This window comes from Cariama cristata, unplaced genomic scaffold, assembly GCF_000690535.1.
Source record: "Cariama cristata isolate BGI_N322 unplaced genomic scaffold, ASM69053v1 scaffold170, whole genome shotgun sequence".
NCBI classification, from domain to species: domain Eukaryota; kingdom Metazoa; phylum Chordata; class Aves; order Cariamiformes; family Cariamidae; genus Cariama; species Cariama cristata.
This window is the reverse complement of record NW_009592784.1, coordinates 110114-130761: the sequence shown is the minus strand read 5'-3', so window position 1 is coordinate 130761 and position 20648 is coordinate 110114. Positions and strand designations below refer to the sequence as shown.

Here is a 20648-nt window from a genome sequence, read left to right as displayed (position 1 = left end):
GCTGTGCACACACAAGTAATTTGTACTAGGTTGGCTATATCTGTGTGATCTCATCGGTCCGTATGTATGTATTCATACATATATTCATATGTATTCAGCTTCTTTCATGAGACCCTTACAAGCTACTCCACATTCAAATGCAAATACTTAATAACCAAAGCTTAAGATCATATGATTCTTTAGACAGTAAATCTGGTGGTTCAGAGTTGTACACATATTTGGCAGATTATAGGTTTATCACTGACAGCTGATCTTTTAAAGAACTGTGGCTTAATTCCTTTTGTTAACTAATTAAAAAAGAGAAAGAAGTTAAAGCTGTAATTAGACCTATTAAAACATGTATTACTCGCTCAATGGTCTATACAACTAGGATAAATGGGTAATTAGGAGGTTTGTCCAAATATGATTAAAGATAGTCATGTGTCCTAGGCCATCAAACATTTATGTGTGCGTGAGATTGAGAGTAAAGTTAGTATGAAAATGTGAATATAAACCATGTCATACTTTCTAGAGAAAATACATGAACTATCTTTTGGCATATTATAAATATTTAACTCAAATCTTGAAAGCTTTTTTTCAGATGAAAATTCTGAAAGGATTGTATCACACCTGTAGCTTCTGGTGGGTCGTACCATTGGCAACAGTCATCAGACCCGGTCCATCTGACCCCACGATCTACCACTGTTGTTGCCTACGGTCTCCTGATAACTTACGAAATTTAGAAGTTAGCAGGCAGAGTATTTCTAATAGCAATCGGCACATTCCTTGAGGCGTAAGGATTTGTATCCCTTCCAAAACTCATATCTATTTGGGGGGATTGGATTTCTTTTTTGTTTAGGGGGTTAGTCTTCAAATCACAAAGTAGTAAATTCTTCGACTTTAGAGCTAGAGCGTGTTTTTTCCTTCAATATAGTTAGGAGATGGGAAGAAGAGAGCAGGTCCATTGACCTTTTCTGCCTCGCCTACATACGTGTGAGTGCTTTCTCTGTGCACTAGTTTTTGGTGATGGCATCTCTTGAAGGGAAATTCCCAGGAAGACTGTGGCAGTTCTGGGTCTTTGCCGGCCACCATCCTTTCCCTATGTTGATGGTTTATTGTGTGCTGGAATCTTCCCTGGCTTGTGTCTCACCAGCCCCTTCGCGGTGCATACAAGTTGGAGAAGGGGACTCGGAGCACCTTTGCATCCTAAACTGCCCCCAGAGCTCCTAGCAGTTGCATTGTATGGTTCAGGTGTTCCTGTGATAACCCCTCTCCAGCTCTCTGCGTCCAACCAGTGCCTGGGAGCTCTGCGATAGTCCTGGGGCACTTTAGGCTGAAGCACAGGCAAGGAGGGAGATTTCTGCCATGCAATCATTCGAAGAAAACCATTACATCTCTACAATCCAGCAGATGTTGACAGCTCTCATGGAGGTACAGACATCTCTGACATGACTGCTAACCAAAATTAAAAACATAAATAAATTGTTTGCTGTAATAGTTCTTTATTTCAAAAAAAGTTTAGCTGCAAGCACTGACCCAGAGAAAAAGGCACTGAAATATTGAGATTGCTGAGCTTAACCTATGGAAAAAGAATAAGCTCAGGTGCTGAAAACTGACTCAGATATTTTCAATTTTCCTGCCAGAGTGAGAACTATTTGCACAGATGAACAAATTACAGAGGAGATCCAAAGTAATGTAGAAAGGAATAAGCTTCTTTAATATATATCAATTTCTGCTTGAGGAACAGTGACATTCAGTTAAATATCTGAGCTGTCTGTACTGCTTTTAAGCCCAGATAATGTGGAGAAGAATTTGGCGGGCGTCAGCTCTTTTTGTCTCGCTAAACTGCTGAGAATCTTGGGGTAGGACAGAGAGGAAGAAGCACTTGGGGGAAAATCTAGGGCAGAGGAAATGGTAGAAGTGTCCTGCGACAGCTGTGGAAGAGAACGGTTCTTCCTCTGCATGAGCAATATCTGCCTTTCCCATTTGTTTATGCTGGTTGTTATGTTCACATACACTCAGGAGAGGGAGAGAGACGTTCCTATGGGTGTATGTGTATATAAATGCACACGCACAAAACAGCAGTTGTCTATACTGCATACAGAGTGGTTTTGGGACCAGTTTCTAAGTGGTTCATGGTATGTTTGTGGTCGAAATGAGTAGCAGCATAAGAATTTTAGAGTTGTTTTGTAGTTTGTTTTTTTTCTTTCCTATATGAAAAATGAAAAGATTAGCCTGTCTTGGAAAGGACCGCTTTTTGTCTCAGGGAGCTACCCAGCTGTCCCTCTTCAGAGATGACAAAAACTTAAGTTTTGACTGACTGATTAGAGATGGAAGATTGGGGGTCCTAGCTTACTGTAACAAATTACTGCATAATGTTATTATACAGGTTCCCGTAGGATGCATGCCAGCCAAAGACCCAGAAGAGATCTTTCAGCAGGATAAGAAGGGGCCCTAGTTCTTCAATCCTAGACAAAGAGCTCCAAAACCAGGCATAACATAGAACTGACAATAAATAATTCCCTAATATTGTTTTAGATTTTTATATGTTTTGCCTAGTTGTTACACCTAAATAGCTGCATTGTCCATAGTCTTGAATATATGATCTCAGAAGGACACCACCATTTGTGTCTTTGTGTAGATCATGCTTTTATAAGACTGCTTTGATTGCCAACTGTAGTCGGAACCTCATGACTTAAATTTGGATACCGCTGCTTCAGAGAACATAGCTTATATATTAAACAGATATTTGGAATGTGTAAGGATGGGATAGCCAGGGAGGAGGATTCGAGGAGGAACTGGGGGGGGAAGAATGAAGATGTTAGTTGTTGCAGATGATTTCATTGTATTGGGACTGATTCAATGGTATTGATGAAACCGAGTCAGTCTTTACCACAATAGGAAAACTTGGTACAGTTTTCCTGCTTTACGCAAGGATTGTGAGAGGAGCCTTGTAACAGCATTGTTTGGAGGAAATTCCTGTCCAGGGCATTCACTGGGAGTGATACTGGCTGGTGAGCACAAACTTGTGTCATTTTTATTTTAGGTATTTCAAATTTGAGGAACATCCAGTGCATTTGCAAACTTGTCATTCTACAGGTGTAACTAGCGCTGTCTACATACTCATTCCAGGTCTGGCAGATGACTATTTTGCCTGTCACCCTCTCTGTGATCCAGATCTGAACCTCTTAGGAAACCAAAAATCAGCCTCCAGTTTTCCCCCACTTTCTAATTCTGCATGACTAAGTCATTCAGCATGTTATAAATACTGTTGCTCATTCCGAATACACTGGTTACCTGTGCACCAATCCTTGTCAGCATATTTCTGCAGTGGAGTGGTTTGACATTTGGTAATTGGCGTAAATTAAATCACTTGAGTCACAGTATTGCCCTTTCTGCATACACCCACACCTATCTGTTCCATAGGTGCAGCTTACGGGAGATATATGAATGATAGCAAACGCCCTGCCGGCAAACAAGGAACTTGTATACACTCAGAAAATAGGTATTGATGCAGAATTTATGTCAAAATAAGAGGAAGTTGAAGAGTGCACAGAAGTATTTATTCTGTGTGACGGTAGGAATCCTCCAGAAATTCTTTTCAACGAGGGGATTACAGTGAGGAAAACAGTGAAAACATGTCAGGAGTAGATTTTTGTCTGCTGATGGATATATTTATGACTGAGACACGTGGCTTGATGTCTGCATGGCATTTTCTGCATTTGCAAATGAGAGCCCTGTGCTCTGGCTTAGCTTTGCTGTAGGGCACAAAGTCAGTCGCTTCCCTGCAACTCAGCTCTTTCCCATCTAAAGAAGGGGAATCAGTAATCGCTCAATGTTCTTAAAGCGCTTTTTTTGTTTAAGAAAATATCATAATCCCTGCTGCTGTTCTCACAAGTGGTCTATAGAATAACAGTGAATTAAGGATTTGTAGAGGTTACGTTTGTAGAGATAGATTTCCCTGTGCTTACCGTTTTCTGCAATTGACTGTTTGATTTCTGCACCTGCAATTACTTCTGGGTGTAGCTCAAGCTGCTTAAATGGCTTGAGAACTTGATTGGGCTCAGGTATCGGGTATTTAGGTGTCAAAGTATTGTGCCTTATGCCTTCACACAGCAGCACCCAGAAAACTGCAAGTGTAGTCAAAGAGATCGGCTTGAAAACCAGGTCCTCGTGGTTTACGCAAGTGTTGGCTGAAACAGGGAAACGGAGCATGAAGGAAGTTCTATTAGATGAACAATTCCTTTTTGTCCATTTTAGGCTGTGTTGTGCTGGAAGTGAAGTCCATCTCCTCGTTCTGTTGGATTGCCCTTACTCAAAGGCATGTAATTCTCTGGGCAGCTTAATGCCTTTTGCGACCTGTGCCGTTGCCTCGTATGGCTCTGAATCACTCGTGCGGCGGTACTACTTACCGAGCACGCCGATGATCTGTGGGTCAGTCTTAGCTCCTCGTAACTGCAGGTGTCTCAGCTCAGATTGTAACCTGAGGTTTTTCGGAGCTCTTCCGTCTTGGCTTACTCTGCCTTCTTGCTGTGAAGGGAATATTATACTTTTTTTCAAGGAAAGTAGAGTGAGATATAGGCGCTTAACGCCTTTGAAAAACTTCCCTTATTCCATAGCTTTCAATGAAGATAAAAATTCAGAGTTTGAGGGTTGCAGGTTCAACTCTTTCACAGCTTTGAAGAGCCTTTAGGATTTCACCAGTCTTAACTTGTCCCTTGGCATGCTGGGGAAGTGGGGTTTGTGCTCGGCAGGTATTGCTTTTGCTGGATCCCAGAGCAGGATCCGTACGCTTACCCACCTCCCCAAACCTTCCTCTGTCAGTGCAGCGGTGCTGGCACTGGGGCTTAACAAGAGTGGGCTGCACCCTGGGAATAAACTGAGGGTCTTCTGCCTCTGTTAGAATATCTTCTTGAGTGTCACCGAGTAAACATGTAGTGTTATCGTTACTTTTCTTTCGTGTCTATGAATCTTCACAAAAAATGTAGTCCCTTTTCTCACGGCAAGAGACAAATGAAACAAGTTAGAGGTGTTAAAAATAAATGCATACAAGGGCATCGCTTTCCAGTCACATGGGTTTATGTTTCCCTGTTTGCGCAGATTTCACTGTTGTCCATCCTGAATTAAAAAAGACAAAGGGAGACCTGCTAACGAGTTTTATTTCTTTTCTCAGTATTTCTGGCTTCTTGTGCTCTCACGAGGTTTGGTTGGCATCGGTGAAGCAAGTTACTCCACTATTGCACCAACCATCATAGGAGACCTTTTCACCAAAAACACAAGGACCCTTATGCTGTCTGTTTTCTACTTTGCAATTCCTCTTGGCAGGTAAGTGACATAATACTTCTTTCATCTGGGTTTGGCTTTGCTCTTAAAGTAAGATCACACAGCTCTTAAGTTGCTAATGATGATAGTTCTTCTGTCTTTGGTTGGAATGGTTTAGACAGGAAAATACTGTGAGCAGTGACTAATTAGTTGCAGGAATTGGATTATTTTTCTAGCCCTGTTACTGGTTCATGTGTGACTTCTGGGAACTAGTGGGAAGGATTTCTTTTTTTTTTTTTTTTGTACAGCAATGGGGTGGAAATGGAATCAAAATATTTTAGCTGACTTTTTTTTTAGCATTATTAAACTACCATTTTGAATAATGTTATGGTGGTTCTTTGAATCATTGCTTCAATTCATATGAGGTCTGGGCCTTCTTTAGACAGTGTCTTTCAGGTTACTGTGAAATCAACATCTCTTAAGACACTGGGCTGAGTTTTCAAGAGTGAGCAAATGGGTACCTGCTTCTATGTGACAGTCTAAATATCAGAGGTTTCAAGAGGAGTATGCTATATAAGATACACAATTTGAAATTTTGACTTGAAAAAATATTTTTAGTTTAAGCTCAAATTCTGCCCAACCTTGAATTTGGCCAATCTGACTGTTTGGAAAATGCGGCTAAGCCAATCTTAGATGACTTGGTAGTTGTAATAGCAGTGGCCAGTCCATTTTAGTGCTATTGCCACAGAAACAGCAATTAGGAGAAATTGTGAAGCCCAGTGTGTAGACAACAAGGCTGAAGAGAGAAACTGTAATGATCATTCACACTTCGTCTTAACGCAGAGCAGTGGAGGACAGCTAAGCCCGTGGAAGCCTGATGAAGAGACAGACTCAGATTTGGAGTAGTTATTTCCTCTGGCACTTTCTTTCAGTTGAGTTCCCTTATCAGCCCAATGCAGTATCTGATTGTTGGGACAGGAGAGAATCTGTGCTTTTTATTTTTTTTTAAATTTTTATTTTGTTTAGATAGCGGCTGACCCTCTATTGTGAGGTTGTAGGCAGGGTGGGTTTTTGCATAGTTTGCATACCAAATCCCAGAGTTGGACAACATCCTGTGCAAAAGTGGCATCACGGGTTCATTTCCAGCAGGGAAAACATGGGCAGCAGTTTAATCCCCCCCAACTCGGGGAAAAACAACTGGTTTAGGGTGGTGTGTTTTACAAGTTAGAGCACTCATCCCCGAGATAAAATTCGCAAACTTCCCTTTGCACTTGAGGAAAAAGAGATAGCCAAGTCCCTAACTGGTGAAAAGAATATGTTCCGAAGAGGGCCAAGGATGCCAAATATTTACATAAAGAATTCAGTGAACTATGGCTAGCAAGTAATGACAAATACTCTTCCTGTTGAGCGTGATTCTGGGGCTTAATTATCTCAATATTCAACAGAGGTGTGGATCCATGGCTTGATTTTGGGGCCCGTCCGTGTAAAAAGCCCAGTTTTGGGATGATTATAGATGGCAACCTCCAAAGCTTAGCAGTCTGTTCAGTAGAGGCGTGTGATGGCTGACAGCTGCCCCGCAGCAGTCCTGGCAACTTTTAACCAAGGCAATCTGAGCAACAAATGCAGCAGTTTTGAAAAAAGGATATTCACATCTGTTCAGTTCACTTTGAGAGAAGAGTGGCTATGTTCACCTTTTTCTAGTCTCTTGTGAGCCACCTTTTGTTACCAGAGTGTAATTGTTAGCATTTGGATGAAGGTCCTGTTGGTCCTTCATCTTCAGTGGGGATTTCCAAGTTTCAGGTCTGATATTTTCCCATCAGACTGTCTTGCATATTCTTCTCGGTTTTTCTTACAAGCTTATGGAAAATTGTCTCTTCATGGATAATTAGAACCAAGAACTTTTAAAAGACAAGAAAAAAAATCTAATGATGGAATATGGTGTGTCCTTGAAGGGCACTTATTAACTGAGAGCTTGAACATAAAATTGTGGAGTATTCATATTACTGCACAGAAAGGCCTGATGTAGAAATTAAATTGGGAAATAAATTCTTTTTGAGGCTTTCTTTCCATGCGCTGTAGATTGAAAGGTCAGCTGTAAACTTGAGATCAGTGTCCAAATTTCCATCAGATTTGAGCATTTTTAGATCAACAGTGCTGGGAAGAGTTACATATTAGCCACCATCTGCTTCATCTCCCCTGTTTCCTCCTGCAGAAGAGAGCCTAGGACAGGCAATCGATTGTGCCTTTTTTTGTCTTTGTTTAAGAACAGTTGCGATTATGTTAGCCTGTTAAAGCTCTGACTGACTCTCATCTTTGTATTTTTTGCAGCGGTTTGGGATACATCACTGGCTCAAGCGTGAAGCAGGTTGCTGGAGACTGGCACTGGGCGTTGCGGGTAAGCCACTCTTAATAACTTCATAATAACAGTTCCATCGGTCGATCGGTGTTAGGAAGAGTTCTATCACACAGTTCACCAACCTGTTATTACATATAGAAGGTAAAGGATTGGAAATTACACCTACAGGTATTAAGTGTATAGTGGATGCATTCTCTAAGCAAATGGGAAAAGTATGTGGTTTTGGCTCGTTCTACTTGTTTTTTTCCCCTACCTGGGACCATGAATTTTCCAATCACTTTATTGTCAGTCAACCATGCTTTCTTGATGGGAATGGGAAGACAAGACATTGGCCTTAAATCAACTGCACAGTCTTTCAGTCCCCTGCTGTCAAGAAACTCTGAGAATGGCTTCCTGCTTTGAGGAAAAAACACTTTGTTCCAGTTTCCGCTTGTTTTTCTGCCCTGAGACAGTCGGTTTCCTTCTATTTTAACCTCTTGGGACCTTGATAAATGTGTTGAAAAGATAATACACTCCAATCACATAGGTACAAACAGATCCTGCACACAAAGATGTCTTGAAAGAGCTGGGAGGAAGTGGCCCAGCAGAACTGTTCTCTGACCTTTGGCAGCCTGGGTGGCATGAGCCCCTGTGAGGTGCATTCTCCAGCTCTGACACTTCATGAAGACAATGAATCTCATGAAGCTCCGGCCAACACCGTTTATAACAGCAGGTGATGAAATACATGGGTTCTCTTCTCAAGCAAATGTACCCTTCTGTGTCACGAGCCATTCCCTCCCTCTCCAGCAAGGGTAAGCAAAGCCAGGAAAATCACAGTGAACGGCTCATCTGCAGCTAGGAGAGTAGAGAGTATTTTCCAGCTGTGAACTTGAAATGAAAAGTTTAATAACCTACAGCTTCACACTAAGAGGATGGCTACCTCATTCAGTAGCATGAAATACTTTAAGGGAGAAAAATAACTTTTGAGGAGAGGCCAGCAGAAGGACCAAGAAACCCCAAAGCCTCTCCTTCTGATCAGTGGGCTTTAATGGGGTTGATAAATTGGAGTGCTCTTATGTTTCTGTCTGTAAAACCCAAATGATTAATTTGTGCAAAGAAATCCTCACTAGCATCTTTCTCTTCAGAGGAAGTTTCCATAGGTATCCTGAGAAATCCAGGCTATCTGCAAGACTGTACCCCTTATGAAGTCATGATTTCCACTATAAATGACGCATTGATGCATCATTCCCTGACTGTGCAAAATCGTAGGGAATCTGACAAGCTGCACACTTCTACAATGGTTGCTTTGGACAGCATTGCTTAGTTTTTGTTGTCAAACAGCACAAGTTGAAAGCTTCCAAGCATCAGTGTAAAGCAGCCTCTGTCCCTGTGGCAATTATGTGCTCTTGCAAGACGTGAAAGATTCCCCTCGGTGATGCTTCCCTCTGTGATCTCTCCCATGGTCTCCAAATCCAGGAGAAGGTCAGGAATAATCTGTACTTCAGCAGGCTGAAAAAGACAGAAAGGCACGTTGGCAAGCGGCAGCTTTGCCTCTGAATCTGGCAGTAAAGTCAGTGTTTCATTGGAGCATTACTGAGTATCAATGGATATCGTCCTGTTGGAGGATTAAGCCCTTAGATAAAAATCAAAGAGATTTTAAATCATATAGCCCTAGAAAATCCCAGCATTTCCTTTTTTTTTACCAGTACTGTGTCTTGTGTTCAACTGTAATAAGGATACTGTACCAGGCTTCAATTATCCCTGGATGAGGGATTTTCCCAGCTTTCCAGTTCTGAAATATTTTTGTCTTCCCTTCCCTAGAAGAATTCTGGGTTTGTTGCCTTTGACATGAAACACTGCTCTATGTGTAAAGGCCATTCTTAGGTTATTATTGGAAGCATATTTTTTTTGGAACAGGAATTTATTTTTAAAATGGCATGTGTAGAAGAGATGATAGTTCGGTGGAAATCCGTGTTCCTATTTTCCTAACGGAGCTATTTTCCATTCTGACAATGATGGAATTTCAGTGTCAAAACAAGAAGCATGTTTGTAGCTTGCAAAACACTGTGGAATCTTTGTATTTTTGTCTAGTGATTGGGAGAAAGGACTGGAAACTGGGAAACCTAACCCTTGAATGTGTCCTTTTCCTACCTTCCAGCCTGAATTTTCAATGTTTCTTGGTCTGCTGTACGCTGAGGTAATCCGAGGAAGCTGCCTGAAAATGGGAAACCATTGTGGGTTAGCTGGAAGGGGGATGCATGTCAAGCAAGGGTTTTCAAAGCCAGTATGCTCCCTACATCCAGAAATCTTTCACCTGACCTCATTGCCTTTAAAAGGCTTGTGCACTCTCCCAGAAACTGGTTGGTGTCTTAGCCCAGCTGGGAGCAGGTTTCCAAAGAGTGAAACATCACTGAAGAACTGTATTTAGATAAACCTTGGTGCTTTAATAACACAAAGAAATGGACTGCCTTAATCAGAGTATTCTCAAAGCTGCATGCTTCCAGAGCGAGATAAGAGAGTCCGGGGAATGACAGGGAGGAAGGAAAGGAGCAGATGCCTCTGTGCTTACAGATTCCGGCTAACTGTAAAGAATCGAGTCGCTGATACGAAGTTATGTGATCTACTTTTGACTGGCTTGTCAAAGCCAACCCTGCTGACTCCTGTGCTAATTCCCTGTTCCTTTCTTGCAGGTATCTCCACTCCTGGGAATGATAACAGGGACACTCATCTTGATATTTGTACCTGCTGCTAAAAGAGGAAATGTTGAACAACTTGGGGGACAGCTGAAGGCTCGGACCTCATGGCTGAGAGACATGAAAGCACTGATTAGGAAGTAAGAGCCCTCTAGTAAAAAGCATGCTTTGCCTCTAACGCTTCATTGGAACGTCCAACGACCTGTACTTCTTGGCACTGCGAGACTGGAAAGGGACAACATGCAGGCAGTTGCAGGAAGCTTAGGCTGTGGGCTAGGAAAGAAAATCACAGTTACATTTTCACAAGGTGTTGACTGCAGTGACAATGATGGATTCCAACTTTTGCTCTAACCTTTCCAAGACTGAGATCTAAGAGAGAGTCTGCTTTGTTTGGCTCATACTTCACACAAATCAACGCTTTTGAAGTGTAGAAATTGCTGTGTTCCTGTATTAATTGTTGTGCCACTGTTGTTTAGATGCTTAGATCCTTTTTCTTCCTTGAAAGAGCTACTCTGCTGAGGGGAAAAAGGGAGTTAAATGCCAGAGCAATTTAAGAAGAGAAAACACACAAAAGCTTGCAGTACATGGCAAGTTTAAATATATATGCTTATACAACCACATGTGACTGAATGCACAAGCACTGAATGTGCTTGTATATGTGCACAAAAGATCGCATGCTCACCAGTGTTTAAGCAGCTGTACTTGCTTCCAGAAAGCTTGCCTGTGAGTGTGCAAATACTTGCACTTGTGAATTCAGTGTTACGTAGGAATTCTGATGGGAAAGTTATGGTGTCCTTCATTTTTAGAACTGCTGGCTAGAATGCCTTCCTGGTATTGTCCTCCAGTATCAAAGGACTATGAAAAGTGACGATGGTTAGTTTATCAATATTTCTAAATTACTTATATTTGTAGTTATCCAAATAGTAATCGTATGGTGGCATGTATGGGGAGGGAGAAGTGAAACTGGTCATCCAGGTAAACAGGTGATATTACAGTGAAAGCCCTGTAATTCACACATCACGTCGTAGTGGCTGAGTACTGATTGTCTTCTGAAATGGTCCTATGAAAAATGGTCTCTATGAAGCACCTCTGAATAGTTATGTACATTATTATCAATGGAGCATCATGAATGAAGAAATATTCTATGCCTCCTGTTCTCCATCGCTTTGTACCTTGTATTATCTCTGCCCCTTGGCAAAGGGAGGTGGCTGGTATGGGGGAACACTGTGTTTTGTCACTGAAGCACTGACACCTGTCCTGGGGCTCGTGCTTTTTCATTTTTCCCGCTAAACCTTCTCTTGGTTTTGTCTCTTGCATCTCCGCAGCCGCAGCTACGTGTTCTCGTCATTGGCCACCTCGGCCGTCTCCTTTGCCACAGGAGCACTTGGCATGTGGATCCCTCTCTACCTTCACAGGGCACAGGTGGTGCAGAAGACAGCAGAGACCTGCAGCTCACAGCCCTGCAGCACCAAAGATAGGTGAGATTCATACTCCGCTGCTTTAAAGAGGGGGAAGAGGAGGTGGGGGCTTATTTACCAGAGGAAACAGGCAAGTCCCAGGGAGTCAAGTTACTAGAATGTCTGCAATTTCCTCTTGGTCTTTGCAACAATGATAGGAAATGCTGGGGTTGTAAACTAGGTTTTATTTCTCTTCTTCATTGCATGAAGTCAAACCAAGGGAGAAGCAATGACCTCCGCTCTGTCTTAGTTCCCAGGCTATGGTGTAGAAGTAGAAAAGAGACTTTTGTCTTTGCCATAGGGGATGTTTGGAGAACTGAAAATTTGGTTCCTTGAGACCCATACTTATCTGGGCTAGGGGCAGAATAAGCTGGCAGGTTGGGTAGCCACAGTGGTGGTTATAATACAGAGATTGGATGGGTTCCCCTAAAAGGCTGCAGGGACTAACCCTGAAGACTTTTATTTCTGTGTGAGGGAGGACTCCACTGTGTTTCATTGCTCTGTGTACTACTGTGTTTGCTCGAGTTCTGCTGAAGAATGGTGCAGAGACGCTTTGGTCTGGAGTGCTTGATGTTGTAGAGTGGTTTGGCTTTTCAGTCCCAGTTATATAATATCACTTACAGCGCACAGGCTATGAAAAGTAATTCATCATTTTGTGCTTCTGTATGAATGCACACAACATAAAATGCTAAAAAGGCATTTCTCCAGGTGAATAAAAGATATGAAAAACTGCCTTTTGTCAGCTCTTTTGCTTTTTAGCTTGTGAGGGAAAAATAACACTAGGAAAACCCTCTTGCTGTAGCTGACACAATCCCATCTCAAGTCAACTACTTAGTGGTTTGGAGTACCATCAACTGGAGTGTCCAGCGGGCAGTCTCAGTCTATTCTGCAAAAATGCAGTGAGCAGAAAATACAGCTCCAATCTGACTGCCCATCTGCTGTTTACAAAGAGAAGTTTTCCACTCCGTGATGACACCTATGTTTTGAGCTGCCCTGGAGCTACTGTAATGTAGTTGCCAAAGACTCTGTAATCCAAGCCCTGCACATACAATACGGGGAATCTTTGGCAGCTCCTGGCTCTTTAAATTTAAATTAACACATTTCAAATGTGTAACCTAACAGCAAAAGAAGGCTGCTTTGAAGTGGTCTGAAAGGAGTTAGAAAGTCGAAGTATGTTGAAAGTCACTGGTATTTAGATCCTTGTTGGGTTTCCTTTCCCTTAAGCTTCCTAGTGCCTCTTCTGTCCCTGATTTCCCCTCACACGATCAATGTGCAGGTTATTACTTAGTTTTATGCCTACATAATTAGCTGTACAATGCACTTTATAGGAAGCTCAGTTCCACACAAAGAAGCAGCATGAGCCCTTTGCACCTCTTTGCATGTTGATCAATGCCTGTGTACAATGCTGAATTTCATATGCTGGGTTTTTCTTAATTGCAGAGGAAGAGCGCTAAAATCACAAGCACTCAGCAGGGGAGATCATTTGTTTTATTTTAAATTTGCAAAGCCAATGTGGAGATTTCCATTAGTCAATTTACCTTAATAATTTGTTCAAAGACCATGCCCATTTTGGGGAAAAACTGAAAAAAAACCAAACAACCCCCTTTTTTTTTTTTTTTTTTAATAGCTTGATCTTCGGAGCAATCACATGCTTCACTGGTTTCCTGGGTGTGATCACAGGGGCAGGGGCAACCAAATGGTGCCGGTTAAAAACCCAGCGAGCTGATCCTCTTGTCTGTGCTGTTGGCATGCTAGGATCAGCCATCTTCATCTGTCTGATCTTCGTTGCTGCCAAGAGCAGCATTGTGGGAGCCTATGTAAGTATAATCCTTTGCACATGCCAGTCTCACTCTTACTGTCTCTACCAAACTCCTTAGAAGACTGTGTGCATTGTCCCCTGCAGAAAGCCTGAGATGTCAGACTTGCTTTTTCCCTTCTGAATGTCCTTCATTTTGCCCCTCGGCATTTTGACACTATCTAGATGTGTCTGGAGGGAAAATGGTATCTCAACTGCTTATCAGAATTCAGAGCTGGGGATTTAGCGCATGCATGGAAACCCACAGTTCCCTGCCTTTGGGTTGTTCCATCTATACCTCTATCCATACTTCTATTGCTCTTACCTAATGTTTTGGTACAGGAAAATTGGCCGCTTCCCTTGCGATAAGGATATTGTAGCCGCAGTGGTACCAAATTATAATTACAGTATAATTTGTCCGTGGGCATGCTTTTGGCTACCTATAAGTACCGTTAAGTTCCTTAACTAGGTATCTTGTTGCAGACCAATATTAATTAGCATGTAATTTCAATTTGTTGTTATCTGTATTACTGTAGCACCTGGAAGTCCTAGTCATAGCCCAGGAATCCACAATACTTGTTGCTGCACAAATGCAAATTAAAATATGTCCCCTCCCTGAGTGTTTATAATCAAAGTCTACAAAAAGACATCAGAATGATCCAGACAAATAGACTGAAGGGAAAAAAAACAAACCTCAAGTATGATAATCCAGCCTCGGGCTAGAATCTTGCTTTCAGTAAAGAGTAGAAATCCACGTACGCTGAACAGGTCCCAGGTTCCCTTTCAATGCAATAGAGAGAAGCCTGAGACTTGGAAGAAGCTTTTGAAGGCAAAGCATGAGATGGTTGTAGTGGTGGGATAATTTCTGAAAGCCCACGCTTAGCTGCCACACAGCAATACACCCTCCACCCAGTAAGGCGAATTCATTTACAATTAACCAGCCAACCAATCTACTGTGGTTCCTTGTTTCACTATATTTCTAGCACTAGCCTAGCTGTAGTTATTTTCTGAGCATTTCAATAGCTGCCATCATTATGGGGAAACACAAGAAGAAAGAGTGAAAGTTTTAAAAAACACCAAGACAGGACCAAGAATGCCTACTCTGGCTGTTTAGAAAGTGTCAGAAGGAGATTTGGTCCTCTGGTTTGTGGCATGGTCTAGAACTGACCTTTGATTCAGGAGAAAAATGATCACCTCGGACAACTTGAGAGAGGGTGTTACTGGTTGGCGAAGCATTAACCCTCCTTACCTTGTCAGCCATCTCCAAGTGAAGAGATCTGTCCCACCCCTCCGCCTGCCCCTCCCCTCCACCTCTTGGTGCAGCCAGACCTGTGATTTTTCTCCTTTCTCCAACCTGGTGACAGATGCGTTCATTTGTAGTGTTTGGTCTCTTTATGCACAAAGTCCTCCGTTTCTAAGCTGGAAATAATGTTTTCAAAAATTTTGCAACAAAAGGTGGTTATTGGTCTCATATTCATCTTTTTTTCTTAAGTTTTGGGGGTTTTAATAGCCATGTGACTAATCTGCATTGTGTAAATATGTAAATGTAAAATGGTATTATTTAACCAGTCTTAGAAACAATTTATTTTATTATGCGTGAGCAGTAAACCTAATAAAGAGTCAATGATTTGCAAAGTATCCCCTTTTTGCATACCCTCTCCATCTGCGTATGGAAGGGGGTATGAGGAATATAAGCGTGTTTCCTGATGCTGTTAGGCTGAAGCATACGTTTGTTGCGGGTAACGCTGCCTCTCTGTAGCCCTAAATAGGCTTTCTCCGCTGCTGGCAACCTGGTGCGTAGAAAGCAGATTAAGAGTCTAGTTAATGTGCCGATTGGGGAATTGGAGATCTGAACTCTTTTTATAGATTCCACATGGGACAGTGGGCAAGTTATTTAACTTCGTTTTGCTGCTGCAAAAATGAGGATTCTTAACTTAGAAAGGGTCAGAGTAGCTTAGATCATTAATGTTTGTAAGTGAGCTGGAGTTAGACGATCTGTGGCCAAGCCATCCACTGTAAATTAATATAAACAGTGAACAATGACATGACACCTGTTGCTGTTTAGCATTACTGGTGCTAACCCAACTGAGAGAACAGGTCTACATTGCAGCTACCGATGTCTCGTAACACACGGTATTATCACAGTGGTGCTATATATCAGTTGAATTGACTTTTCAAGGCAAGTTTCAAAAATGAGCCCTTGTTTATCCATGCCGTTCAATGCTATTGCAAGCTTATAGACTTCCAGAGTGTTTAATTCCCTTGTATTTTACTAGGAGACCTGTCTTGCAAGGCTGCATGGTGTAGCAGTTTCTCATTACTTTCTGTTTTAAGTCTCATTGGTCCAAAATGAAGGAGAGACTGTTCATTGACTCTGGACTTGGAACACCTAGATATGGTGGACAGCATGATGGGACTAGATTACCTTCTTTATCTTAAAATCCATGATAATAGCTTGTTCTGAAAAGAATACAGTAAAATTTATGGGTGGATTTTCTCATCTCTGATAGCTTCCTTGGCAGCTGTGTCCTGGCTTTCATCCTGGAAGAGCATCCCTGAGTTCTATATACCAGTGAAAGGCAAGAGCAATGTTCTAGTCTGTTCCCTAACGTGGTGGTATTTGCAGACCTTCTGTACTGTGGCTGTCCTTAGACTAGACTTCTGTCATCGATCATACCATGCTAAAATTGAAGGGTTACTGTTTTTCAACCCCTCATTGGCTCAGAGCCTTAAAATTATCACTTCCAAGCATTTAGATGGATCCCCGTGGGATGGTGTTCTCTCACACTGAGCTGTGGTGGCCACCAAATCACCATCTCCCTCCCTGCTCTAGTTAACAGTTGAGAATCTTTAATGTCAACTGATACTGGCATCAGCTTAAATGAAGTGTTCAGCACTCCAGCAAGAATCAGCAGAGCCCTTGCTTTTTAATTTCTTGGGTTTTGGGGTGTTGGGGTGTTGGTTGGTTTTTGTTGGAAAAGACCTGCATATCCATTAGCATGATCACCTTGTCCCTTAGAGGCTGTCAGCTGTCTGCTCTCTTCCTCCCCTGAACATGCGTGCTTTTTCTCCCTTACTCAGTCCTGTCTTGCAGGTGGTTTTGGTCCCTGAGGGCAGCTGCTATTCCAGTTCTGGAGCAGCCGCTCCTACCTGGAGCAGGTAGACAGACTTCTTTTTTCCATCCAATCTTTTCATACTGATCCAGTAAATTATTGGCGGCGGTAGAAGTGACTGGAAAGGTGGGATAAAACAGTATTCTGTATCCTTCGGCTGCCCGGACACTTGTATTTCTATCTTTTACTATCTTGCTTGGCTGTATAGTCCAATCAGTTCTTACTCTGTTTTCCTTGCAGCATGTGGATTTTGTGTGTTGTAGTCCAGCTCCTGAAACAACAATCTGCGTATCTTTAGGTCCCACTCTTTCTGAAACATGTGCTCTTTGAAATGTTGGTTTTCAAACCTGTCTCTTGAAACCAATTAGCTGTATGGCATCATTGTACCACACTGCTCAGAAATTTAAACAGCATATTTTACACTAGTTTAAATCTCCAAATGACTGGAGAGAGATGCTTTGCTTTGCCTTTCTTTTGACACTGTTCCAAGTTCCTGTTGTACCTCAATTTCAACATTTATTTCAATTCCTGAAAGACGTTTTATGATCTTGCAGAAACAGCAAATCCCAGGGTAAAACCTTGCCGTAGAGCTTTTACAGCATCTCAGTCTCAACTCCAGGGACTTTCTGTTGACATGGTGTCGGTGGCTTACCTACTTCTGAGGCATCGATATTGCCCAACACTGAGATGGAGCTAGATGTGCTTCAAACTCAAGAGTACATGTTGGAGTCTTACCCCCCTTTTCAGAGAGAAATACAAATAATGAAGATGTAGACAGATACGCACTTTGCAAATAGGCATGGAAGGAGTTCGTAACCTGCTTAGATCTTACTGTGAGAGCTGCTGGTGTGACCGTTCTGAAACCTACTTTATTTATCATTTGGGGGAATCAGAATTTGCTACCTGATCACAAAAAGAGAAAGACTTGAGGGGGACGTAACCTCTATCAGCTCATCATAGATGAACAACTGGACACCATATGGAGATGGTGAGATATTATGCAACAGAGCTGGATTCAGAAGAGGATTTATCTGTAGAGCTGAAATCTCAGTGTAAAATGAGGCTTTGAAAAGTGTGTGAGGAGTCAAAACCGTGATCATTTTAGGAGCTATTGGTCTGTTCTGGAGGCTGCCCTATTTGCAGTAAGCATCCCTTGAGTCTTTCTCCAGCAGAAATGCCACGTATCCTCGTATGCCTTTTGCAGTGGATGAACTTATTTTTATAAATCCCCATTAGCAGCTGAAGGACAGACTTTTTTTGATGTCAGTATCTTTTGTCCTACTTTTTGATCTTCCTCTTCTTCCTCTTTTCCTTTTACTGGTATCCACATATTAAGCATGCGTTTCATGGAAACACGTTGGATGAAATACACATTCAACAATTCAAAACTGGTGTGCTCTGTTGTAGCATTTCAGTGGTTTATTTGTGGGACTTATGCTGAATTCCTGCAGAAGGGGGCAAGTTTTACTTGCGTGTAACAATTCATATCTGTGTTATGTGTATGTAATTCATATAACCCTAAGGCAAGCAGTTGTCTGTTTGCAGTGCTGTATGAACAGGCAGGGTACGTCAATGCTGCAATCAGAAACGTGATGACATCTTTCCCAAACTCAATTTAATCTGTCCAGCCACTGAACCCCAGCAACAGCAACTGCAAAGCTGTAGTAGGACAGATTTCAGAGCAGGTCCCAAGAGCCCACCTGGGACTCCGGTACGCCCTTGCTATATGACACATGGCTTCGACTCCTGTCAGCACCTTGATTCATTGGATCTGTGTGTCTTAGCTTGGCAGTTGTCATTTCCAGTGAGAGCCAAGTTTAAGGCAGACTAGTGGAGAGTTGGAAAATGGAAAGAGGAGATTTCCTAGCTGAGCAGCTGGGCCATAATGACTGACTCAGGGACCACCGCAGAGAAAGCAGATCCAGTCACAAAAAGAAGGGATAGGGAGGGAGAATGTGTGGGAAACAAAGACAATTTTAGAAACAAATAGAGGAAACTTTCTGTAGGTCAATGCGTAAGACTTGCTAAATAAAGCAAACTATTCCTGGCAGTGACATGATGGTCTGAGGGGTTTAGGTAATCTCAACAGGTGTGTGGGAAAGACAATTGTGGTGGTCACATCATGCCATAGCTGCCAATCTTGCAGTTCCTCCTCCCACCCTAAACCGTCTGTGCAAGGAACGGGGACTGGGGCCGTGGCCATGACTGTCAGTCCCTCAAAGCTCACAAGGACACCACAAAACAACATCCACCTGAATGTTTCCTCAGAGCAAAGTGGACAGTGTATTTCTTGACAGCCTTGTTTCTGTAAAGAATTGTAGCCTAATCAACATAACCAAAACTGAACATAAGACAATTAAAAGGGGACTCTTCAATTACCAGAATCCAAATCTCCATAGCTGTTATCCCCAGCTACCAACGGGGATTCCAGGAGTAATGTTTTCTCTCAAGATGCCACAAAAAGAAATAGGTTAGCTGGGCAAAAAGCAACCTTTGGGGGAAGATTAAAGGAGTTTTGCTTGCCTTCTTACTGGTGGTAATGGAGGAGCTGGTTTTTACAAGTCTGGTTATTTAAGTTGCATTTTGCCTATGTGTTCTGCTCTTCGTAATACACAAAGGAAGAGGGAAACGTGTGTGTGGAAGATATTCTGTCCTTGATTTTTCCATCCTATTGAACCTACATTTCTTTGCTAAATTGTTAACGTACAGTATAAAAGCAAAAGGCTCATGATTGAAATATGAGTAAAAAGCTTTTGATGGAGGCAGTGTTCCTCCAGAAGCCGTGTCATCCTTGCTTCATTGGGTTCAGTTTGATGAACATTTAATGATGAGGCCAGGTTAAATTCATTTCTCCATGACCATTTCCAGTTCTTCAACTGCTATAACTGTTTGTAGAGCCATTTAGTGAACTGCACCAGAGAACTGATTTGGGTTAAAAATAAGTAAAACAAGTCCCTTTTCCCCTCCTTGCCCCCAACAAAAGATTCTTTGCCCCATCTGAGTTTCTTGCTCTGAATCCCTGCTTGGCCCCGTTGTACCAGTACAACCTAGAAGGCAGTAGGAGATGGGAGTGAGCGAGGAGGGAGTACCAGAGGTGGAAGGGATACGTGGTGGCTGTTCATACCACACCACCACAAAAAGAAGCTCTTATCCCACTACATACACGGGGCTTTTAATGTATCTTGTTGACCGTCTCCAGAGTCAAGAGTTATATTTCACTGTAAGACACTGATGTTGCAAAACCCATCTTAAGTCCTGTGTTGACTGTACATAGATATTCTCAATGTAATGCTTGAGTTGGTATAGTGCCTAGACCTATGTCCCCTGCAAAAAGGACAGCAATATGCTATCGGGGAGGGAAGGGATCTTACACGTAGTGGGTAGAGAACCTCATTTGGTTTGCAACAGAGCTTAACACGTAACTTGATTCCTAGTGAAGCAAATGACTCTGTTTTGGGGAGTTGTGGCTGCCTTGCCTTTTCCAGCTGACTTTTTGGGAAGAGTGATGCAAGTACGGAAGCCCAGGGCTGTCTCTTCTCGCTGACTTCTCATGTTCTTCTGTAACTGTGTCAGTCTTTTACTTAGGTGCCTTGTAGGTCATAAATGGTTTACATTAACAAAGCTGCAGGCCAACCCTCTAGAGCTCTGATAAAAGTTTATAGATTTCTAATATTCACGATAAACCACAACAGTAACATGGAGTGTATTGTGTAGGTTTTAGACAAATAAGCAACAAAGGAAAGTTTGTGACAGGTTATTTTTCCTTTGAATGTCAAGTGAATAAATCTTCTCCTTTTTGTGTGTTTTGTTACAACAGATTTGCATTTTTATCGGAGAAACTCTTCTGTTTTCAAACTGGGCTATCACAGCAGACATACTAATGGTGAGTGTACTTTGGAACAGCGTCTTTCTCTTTTGATGGCCAGAGCAGTTTGTAAGCTTGCAAGAACAACCTGAAGTTCGCAATTTCTTCCAAATACCTAGCCCCTACTTCAGCCTTTTCTCCCCCCCACA

General features: G+C 42.2%; 1 protein-coding gene across 1 annotated transcript in view; it reads left to right on the top strand.

Annotated features, from left to right (window-relative positions):
* SPNS2 (spinster homolog 2 (Drosophila)) overlaps positions 1 to 20648 on the top strand; it is a gene marked incomplete at its 5' end in the record, with an annotated part of 85700 nt that overhangs the window by 45247 nt on the left and 19805 nt on the right. Inside the window, 6 exons of the mRNA XM_009710474.1 lie at positions 5153 to 5304; positions 7570 to 7636; positions 10267 to 10409; positions 11595 to 11747; positions 13354 to 13543; positions 20452 to 20517. Of these exons, the coding sequence (XP_009708776.1) occupies positions 5153 to 5304; positions 7570 to 7636; positions 10267 to 10409; positions 11595 to 11747; positions 13354 to 13543; positions 20452 to 20517 (771 nt within the window). The remainder of the gene's footprint in view (positions 1 to 5152; positions 5305 to 7569; positions 7637 to 10266; positions 10410 to 11594; positions 11748 to 13353; positions 13544 to 20451; positions 20518 to 20648) is intronic.